This window comes from Triticum dicoccoides, chromosome 6B (genome assembly GCF_002162155.2).
Source record: "Triticum dicoccoides isolate Atlit2015 ecotype Zavitan chromosome 6B, WEW_v2.0, whole genome shotgun sequence".
NCBI lineage: Eukaryota > Viridiplantae > Streptophyta > Magnoliopsida > Poales > Poaceae > Triticum > Triticum dicoccoides.
The window spans coordinates 693,750,660-693,759,762 of record NC_041391.1 but is presented as its reverse complement, the minus strand read 5'-3'; the positions used below and the strand labels follow the sequence as shown (position 1 = coordinate 693,759,762).

At 50.0% G+C, this 9,103-nt stretch overlaps 1 protein-coding gene and 1 non-coding gene across 2 annotated transcripts; one reads left to right on the top strand and one right to left on the bottom strand.

The window, feature by feature from the left end:
* The first annotated feature begins 2,406 nt into the window (after positions 1-2,406).
* Positions 2,407-5,088, top strand: LOC119324772 (putative F-box protein PP2-B12). The gene is made up of 3 exons (XM_037598546.1): positions 2,407-2,871; positions 2,974-3,092; positions 4,153-5,088. Exons 1-3 carry the CDS (start codon positions 2,596-2,598, stop codon positions 4,664-4,666), a joined length of 909 nt encoding a protein of 302 aa, XP_037454443.1. The 5' UTR covers positions 2,407-2,595; the 3' UTR covers positions 4,667-5,088.
* Positions 5,089-5,593: 505 nt separating this feature from the next.
* Positions 5,594-5,684, bottom strand: TRNAM-CAU. Its single transcript is given in 2 exon segments — positions 5,594-5,629; positions 5,647-5,684. It is a non-coding gene; the product is annotated as a tRNA-Met (tRNA).
* Between the last annotated feature and the right edge of the window lie 3,419 nt (positions 5,685-9,103).

Genomic DNA, 9,103 nt, shown 5'->3' with positions numbered 1-9,103 from the left:
ATGGGATGTTAGAGCAACTCCAACGGGGCGACCCATTTCGTCCGCCGCCGTCCATTTGGGTCGGCACGGACATAAAAGGCGGCCCAACGCACCGACCCAGCCGGACGCGCGTACGCTCGCTCTCTCCTTCCCGGGCCCGCTGGTCTGTGTCACATTGCCCTCCCCCATCCAACAACAACCCTTGCCGTCCTCCTTCGTAGCCGACGCCGACGCCCATTTTTGTCGGCGACTCGGCCAGCTGCCGGGGCCTCCACACCCGTCCAGCTACGCCGCGCACTCCCACGTCGCCCGCCACCGCCGTCTTGCCGCCGGGCAGCCGACAGCTTCCCACCCCCCGCGCCTCCCCACCACACAGCCGCCCCCGACCAAGAAGCCGCCTCGCCGCCCGGCCAGATCCTCACTGGCATGCTCGTCGGACGGCGGCACGCTTGTCGGATGCCGGCAGGACAACTAGTTGGTCCGTGCGCGCCGCGACTTCCTTTGCCGGCCGTCTCCTTCGCCGACGCCTGCAAGCTATTCGACGGTTTGCCAAGGTACAAAATGGACTTCGTCGACGAGTTCTTTTTTCACAATTTTCTTTACGACTCCGACGATTCGTCCTCCAATGACGAGGAGGAGATGTTGGCTACCGTGTTGGTCTATCACCACCTCAACACCAGCGGCCATTGTTCCTTGGCTCCATTCCGGGCCACCTTCCGGCGCTGAATCGCAACCGAGAGAGCGGGCATTTCCTTCTTTGGAAGGACTACTTTGATACAACAAACATCAGAAATTCCGCCGCCGTTTCCGTATGAGTAGGCATGTTTTCAACTGTATTAGAGAGGGGGTGGTCGGCTATGATGACTATTTCGAGTGCAAAGAGGATGCCGTTGGCAAGATTGTTTTTTCCTCTTATCAGAAATGCACTGCCGCCATCCGAATGCTTGCATACGGAGTGCCCGATGATCTCATTGACGAGTACGTTCGTATGAGCGAGTCTACTTTCCTAGAGTCCCTGTATAAGTTCTGCAAGGTTGTTATTGTTGTGTTTGGCCCTGAGTACTTGAGAGAGCCGATTGCTGAAGATACAGCCCGTTTGTTGGTGATGAATGCCAGCAGGGGCTTCCCAGGGATGCTTGGTAGTATAGACTGCATGCATTGGGAGTGGAAGAACTGCCCTTCTGCTTGGCAAGGGTAGTATAAGGCCCATGTCAGGGCTTGCACTGTCATACTTGAGGCCGTGGCGTCTCAAGATTTCTGGATCTGGCACTCTTTCTTTGGCATGGCCGGATCACACAATGATATCAACGTGCTTCAGCGCTCGTCGTTGTTTGCTAGGCTTGCCGAAGGCAACAGCCCACCCGTGAACTTTACTGTCAACGACCACACCTACGACAAAGGATACTATCTGGGTGACGATATCTATCCTCAATGGACCACTATTGTGAAGACAATACCCAACCCTGTCGGAGAGAAGAGGAAAAGATTTGCCCAAGAGCAAGAGAGTGTTAGGAAGGATGTCGAGCGTGCCTTTGGTGTTTTGCAATCTCGATGGGGCATCGTTCGGTATACTGCTAATACCTGGAGCACGCAGAAACTGTAGGAGGTGATGGCTGCTTATGTGATCATGCATAATATGATCGTAGAAGACGAGCGTACAGAACGTTGGGAATGTTGTGCCTGAGCATGGAGTAGCGACAATGTTTGAACAGTTCACCCAATTTCATGAAGACATGCGTGATTGAGAAACCCACGTGCAACTACAAAATGATTTGGTTGAGCATATGTGGGCTCATGTTGGCAACCAATAGATGTATCTTCTTTTATTCGTTTGCAAAACTATGTGAGACCTACGTGAGACCTTTTTATTTTCATTTGGCTTGTAATAAACTATGCAATTTTATTCGGTTCAAAACGATTTTATTTTGATTCAAACCATGCAATCATGCAAAAAATAGGGGGACCAGGCAGCCACGACGGCACATATGGGTCAGCGCGTTGGGCGCCCTGCCGATCCATATATAAAACAGGGCGAACGCCGGGCGGGCGGCCGACCCAAACGGACAAAAAGCGGACGAAATCGCCGTCCTTTTGGGTCGCCCCGTTGTAGTTGCTCTTAAATTTGTTCTTTCAAAACTTGTAAATGGTAATGTGCTTGAACTTGAAATTTTGCATGACAATAGAACATCGCCCTCTTAACATCATGCATTGTTTTCAGATTTTTCTCAAAACGTTCAAACATGGTATTTACAAAGTTCTCTTTAAAGAAAATTTGATTTTCATGTGATATTCTCTAGTCTCGTGTACTTTGCGTTGACATAGACGAGCCACACGTATGCGAAGAGAGTCTTCACCACGTAGTGCCGCCCACGAGGCCGCCGCAACCGGCCCTCCTCCAACTGAACTGTCGTCCGCGTCCTGCCATGTGCCATCTGTTGCTTCGTCCCAAATTAATCCACAATCAAACCGCTGCTTCTCCCCACCGAGTGCTTCGTCGCTGCCTCCGCCCGCGTTCTCATCCCCAAACCAGTCGCAACTCCCTCGCACACTCCTCCGACGACGAATCTCGGACCAGAAGACACCGGCCGGCCGGCGGACGGACGGACGGAGGAACCCATGGAGGAGGCCTGCGAGATCGCGCGCCTGCCGGAGGAGCTCCTCTCGGCGGCGCTGGCCCGCACGACCCCCCGCGACGCCTGCCGCGCAGCCGCCGTATCCCCGGCCTTCCGCGCCGCGGCCGACTCCGACGCCGTCTGGGCCGCCTTCCTGCCCCCCGGCGGCCTCCCGCCGCTGGCCGACGGGGAGCTGACCGCCCCCGCCCCGCCTTCGTCCAAGAAGGAGCTCTTCCTCCGCCTCTCCGCCGGCCCGGCCCTCCTCCCCGACAGGCTCGTCGTACGTGTCTGCACTGCAGTCATCAATCCCCCAACTCTTCTAACAGATTCATCCTGGGTTGATCGCTAATCGATTGTTCGGTGGTTGTGCGCGCGCCCGCAGAGCGTGTGGCTGGACAGGGAGACCGGCGCCAAGTGCTACATGCTGTCCGCCAGGAACCTCTTCATCGTGTGGGGCGACACGCCGCAGTACTGGACCTGGATCCCACTCCAAGACTCCAGGTTCGTTCGCTCTTCCATATCCATACATCCATATAGCTTGTGTGTCTGAATCTGAATGTTGCTGCCTGGTGATGGCACTCTTATCTAATTGCAATCGCATTCGATTTGATTGTGCTGTTGGTTCGCGGTCGCACCATTTCGATTGCAATCAATTTGACCATGTTAATTCCTGCAACCTTCAACAGTAACTGTAGGATGGTCCTGTCAACCAATACCCAAAACCCAGAAAGGGGATTTCGGCATAGTTCCCGGGTAGTAGCAAGTTTTGGAGTAAGCACAGTGCCTGAAATCTGTTTTTGGTCATCTTAAAACTGTTTGAAAGGGACTTAGTTGAAGCCAGTTTCATTTGGATATCGGAATAACGCTGTAACACTCTAAAGTCCTGGTTACTTCACACATAAGCGAACTTGGTGCTAGTTTTATGTTCCTTACTTTCAAAAGCTAAGGACCTTTTCAACTTTGTTTATATCAACTATAGGCAGCACATAGTTCTTTGAGTATTTTGTGCTGTGAATGTTTCTGTGCTTTATCTTATTCTTTTTCTTATCTGACTGTTTCTATGTTGTTATCTTATTCTTATATGACTGCAATTGGATTTGATTTGATTTTGCTGTTGCATTGTGATCTCACTCGATTGCATTTCGGGGTTTATTGGTGCAATCCGCAGCAGTGTAAGTTGTAGGATGGAAGATTAAACTACCCTGTGGATAAAAACCCAGAATGGGGATTTCGACATGGTTCCTCACTAGCAAATTTTGGAATGATGCTTGATATCGGTTTTCAACGATCTTCAAGTTTCACTTTGAAATCAGAGTACTCCCGTACATGATAAGTCCTTGTTGCTTGACACATAAGCATTTGCTTTTATTTTCATTACTTTCAAAAGCAAAGCGCACACCCTTTACAACTATAGTCATAAATGACACTTTGCATAAAGAATACGACTCTACGGTGCACCTTGTTCACTGCAGACTTCTTTTCAGTATTGAGTTTCAGTTCAACTCATGTTGTTGATTGGTTTTCGTCTTCTTTACAAGTTGTAACCATGTGTTGGCGACAGGTTCTCCGAAGGTGCTGAACTCGTGAATGTTTGCTGGTTCGAGATCCATGGGAAGATACATGGCAAGATGCTCTCCCAAGGCACAACCTATGCAGCCTACATGGTCTTCAAGATGGATGAGAATTCCTATGGGCTGAATTTTCCTGCCCAGGAGGCATCAGTCAGTTCCGGAGCTACCAACTTGACTCGCAAGGTTTGCCTACAAGCTGACGACGGGGACGAGGACGAGTACGAGTACGACGAGGAGGAGGAGGAGGATGAGGATGATGATGAGGAGGATGACGACGAGTACTATCGGGCGATGACGGACCGGCGCGTAGTATCTCACAAAGAAAATGTCACGTTCCCTCAGAAAAGAGCCGACGGGTGGCTGGAGCTGGAGCTGGGCGAGTTCTTGAACGAGGGGGGCGACGACGGCGAGGTGTCCATCAGCCTGACGGAGACCAAAAGTGGGAGGTGGAAGAGCGGCCTCATCGTGCAGGGCATCGAGATCCGACGTAAGAAATCGGGCTGAGCGAGGCGCTCCCAGGATTCATTCGACCCGCCCGGGTCAAAAGTAAATGAATAATAAGGAAAAGCATGTCTTCTGTAACGTGTGTTTTTGAACACTTCTCCTTTTGCTGTAAATTCTGCGGACAACCTCTTGTACAGACCATGCTGCGCAGATGAGTTATGAGTGACAGACATTTGGTTTGGAAAGTGTAACTAGAGGCAGTGGCTGCCGTTGTAGGCCTTTTGGTTTTAGCAGCTTTGCAGCATCTGGTTAGGTTGAGATCCTTGTGTCTAGTGGCTACTTGGCATCTGGCTGTGTTGAGATCCTTGTGGCTTGTGGCTGCTTTGCATATGCTTCCTCTTGTCGGCAATGCACAAAAGGTTCTTTTGTATATCTGTACAGAGATAGATAAGGTGCCAAAATGCCATACATTTTCACTCGCATCTGGATGCCTTCTTTTTTCTGAGAATATGTTAAAGGCTTGCGTATCTGTAAGAATAGATGTTACTCCCTCCGTTCCAAATTACTCGTCGCAGAAATAGATGTATCTAGAATTAAAATATATCTAGATACATCCATACCTGCGACAAGTAATTCGGAACGGAGGGAGTACATGTTAGAAAGGTCATGCACTGCTTTCCCGCAAAAGAAAAAAAAAGGTGATGCACTGCTTTTCTGGGAAAGATGAGGTGGTGTTGATAGCTTTCATTCTTTGGCAAGAGTTAGGAAAGACCTTTGTAATACAGAATCTCCTGTCACTCTCTTCTTTGCCCTGGCTGCGAGCATTTAGTTCTTCTATTTTCCTGCGGCCGACTGTGAATATTAGAAGAAGATAAAATGGAAATTGGATTTAAAAGAAGACCAAGCCTTTGAGGAAAACCAATGGAAATTGATGATTCAACAGAAGTGAAGAAAAGAAAAGTTGCAGAAAAGCAAAATAAAAAAGAATGGGGTGAGAGAGGCTCGAACTCTCGACCTCAGGATCACTCGCATGTTTTAGCTATGAGACCTACGCGCTAGCCAACTGCGCCACCACCCCGTTGCTGTAGGACTAATGATTCAGTCCTTCTTAAAGTATATAAAGAGAGACATGGAAGAAAAAGGGGAGGGGAAAAAGGGGGAATTGGGGCGAGAGAGGCGAAAAGTCCATTCTGCATCCGAACTCATATGCTCCCGCATAAACAGTAAAATCGAAAAAAAACTCAAAAATTTCTAAATTTTTTTTTAGAGAAACATTGACAAAAGTTCTAAGTGCCTGCAAAAATTCGTCATGAAATCACATTCGTAGAAGGCGTGGCAAAAAAACAAATTCAGTGCTTCAAAATGCGTTTGAAAGTAGCTTTTTCAGAGTAATATTTTTGTTTTTTTGCCACGCCTTCTAGGAATGTGATTTCATGATGAATTTTTGCAGGCACTTAGAACTTTTGTCAATGTTTCTCTCAAAAAAAAATTAGAATTTTTTGAATTTTTTTGATTTTACTGTTCATGCGGGAGCATATGACCTCAGGATTGCTCACTAGCTCTGAGATATTTATCCGTAGGTGCGCTGGCCCCAGCATTCACTGAACGCGGGGACGGACACGCGGAGCAGCCTGCGTCTCGCAGCCAGTTTGGCGACATGCTTCTTCTTGGAAAAGTGCGTGCAAGTCTACGCGTGTAGTCCAAAAAAAAAAAAACTAGTAGCACATAGTACTAGCAAAAGAAAAAAGAAAAGGGGCTTACAAAAATAGTCATTTGATTTACATATAGTCGCTCCCTTTTCAATTCAGTACATATAAGAACAAAAAGAGAATATGTTGTGCAGAGACCATAAACTTACAATAGAATTATTTCAATGCTGCTGTGGGTGTGGATTGAGACATGGCACAACAACTTGATTATATTTTAGTCAGGCAACCAAAGTCCGCTTCCGTTCCCTCCTTAAGAAAAGCCTCCGGTTCCTCTGCCTCCCGCCGGTCCGCCTCGTCTCCGGTGGCTTTGGCGTCATGGCGGCGCGGTGGATCCCGGCCCTTGCCGGCGGGAGGGCTCTGTTTTCCTGTGTTCCTCCGAGTTTTGTTAGGATTTTTCTAAAGACGGAATAAGGTTCTCCCTGTCTAGTCCCCGTCTCAGTGGTGTATCTAGCATTATCGATAGGCGTGTGGAGGTGTGTCTTTGGCGGATTTGTCTTTAGTGGATTTTCTCGGATCTGTTCGTACTTCGTATACGTTGATGTCTGTCTTTAGGTTGGATCCTTCTGATTTACCCGACTCTTAATCGGCGATGATTGATGTTCTACTGCGCTGGTGCTATGGGGCCTTAGGACGACGACTTCCCGATTGTCTACTACAACAAGTTTTGGCCGGCTCTGGCGAGGGAGGAGCCGTGACGACGTGGCACCTTCGACTCGCTTCAGTGTTTATAGTCATCGCTAGGTGGTGAGGGGGGTCGCCGCCAGGAGACCCAATCTTCCAGCGCCGTCCTCTGACGGCTCCCCTCCGCCGGCGACCTCGGTCGTTGGGGTGAGCGGGGTCGCCGGATCCACGCGTGTGGATCGTTTTTACCTCTTCGTAGTTTAGATTTTTAGGATGTTCATCGTCTTTGTTTCGGCGGCGATGATGACAACACTGAATAAAGATTCTTCGAATCCTTCCTTGACAAGGTCATTGGTCCTATGGTTGGGGATGGATTTGGAAACCAGTCTGTTCAAGCAAGGATGGCGTGGCGGCGGCGGCATCCTCGTGGTGGACCTGTGTCCTCGGGCTCCGCCGTTGCGACGACGTTTGCTCCAGCGTCGGCGCGGAGCTTGGGAGGTAGTCCAGGAGCGGATGAAGATTGTGGTCTGCATCGACGACATCTGGAAGACGGAACACGTGCTGGGTTCATGGTTCGTGGATGGCAGGTATGGTTTCCTTCTGCGACGTCTTAGTCACGGTGGGGTGTCATATCTGGAGTTCGATGGCGTGTCCGGGGTGTTGCCCCGGTCTGATTCGTTCAACGGTAAGGGCTTCACTTTTGGTGAGCCACCTTGGAGGTCCGCAAAGCTGCATATCAGCGATGGAGCCGCGTCGAGCTCGGGTGAGGAGGTGATCCATCATTCTTTTCTTCGGTGGCTGCTGTCGTGGTGCTGGAGGCAGGTGATGGGCGTTGGTGTCAAGCTCAGAGATGTTCTTCTATCTTTTCAGTTTTGTCATGTCGGTCCTTACGTGACTTGTACTTTAATCTTTATGATATGAATGAGACACATATTACCATGAAAAAAAAGTATGCTCAGGGCGCTCCGATTGCCTTGGCCATGGTACGAATGGAGGGAGCCTGATCGGGCCTAGGTTCTATTATGGACGCCTTGCAACAAGGGTGGACATGGACTTCTTCTACGCCGCTATGTTGGGCGATGGCCGGATCCGGAACTCGTCGTGGCTTCTTGCAGACAAGGCTAGCGATGATGTGCCCCTGATTTCTGACATCTCCACTGGCACGAGCCTCATCGTGCGGGACGCTTTGCATGACTTTGCTGGCGCGCTCGGGAAGATTGACATGGCTCACTGCCTCTCAATCAACCAGGTCGCACAATTTTGTGCCCTTTGGGCAAGTCTGGAACAAGTGTAGCTTCGTGATGACATCGCCGACGACATTGTTTGGAAGCTGACCGTTAGTGTCAAGTACTCCGCGATGCCCACCTACGAGGTTCAGTTCCATGGGACGACCGACATCGTCATGGTGCTGGCAGTTTGGGGGCAATTGGGCACCTCTCAAGTGCAAATTCTTTGCTTGGCCCGTCCTCAAGAATACAATTTGGAAGGCTACTTGTTTGGAGAGAAGAGGGTGGTTCAACTACGGTTTTATGTCAGCTTTGCAAGAGGGGTCCTGAGTGGGCGGTCCTTGCTCCATATGCGGAAACCTCATGGAAATCCAAAGTGCCCCTTCAATGCAGGTTCTTTTCATGGCTTTGCGGCAAGGAATAGATGTTGGACACCGGATCGCTTGGCGAGGCATGGCCTACCACACCAAGCATCGTGTCCACTTTGTGATCAGCATCGGGAGACCATCAACCATATCCCTCCCCTCCTTCGTCCTGGCGAGGACAGTTCGTACAACGATCATCACCGCCCTTGATCATCCGGCGTGGATACCCACTACTACCAGCTCCATTGTTGAATGGTGCAATGCATGCCATGATCGTGACATGGACGCCAAAGACGTGAGAACTTTGCTAGCGCTTGACTTGTGGACACCGTGGAAGCACAGAAATGCCGTGGTCTTTGATGGGGCTACTCCACCGGCAATTGTGGTGATACGGCAAATTGAGGCGGAAGGAAGGGCATGGAAGATGGCCGGACTCACTAGAGGCAACTATGATGGATTCTTTGCAGCGGTGGCAGGTTAATGTGAACAGTAGCTAGCATAGCTTCTATGGATGTTTATGGGCGCGTTTACCGCGTTGTAAAACCTTGTAAACCTGGTGGATAGGTCGTCTTCGCC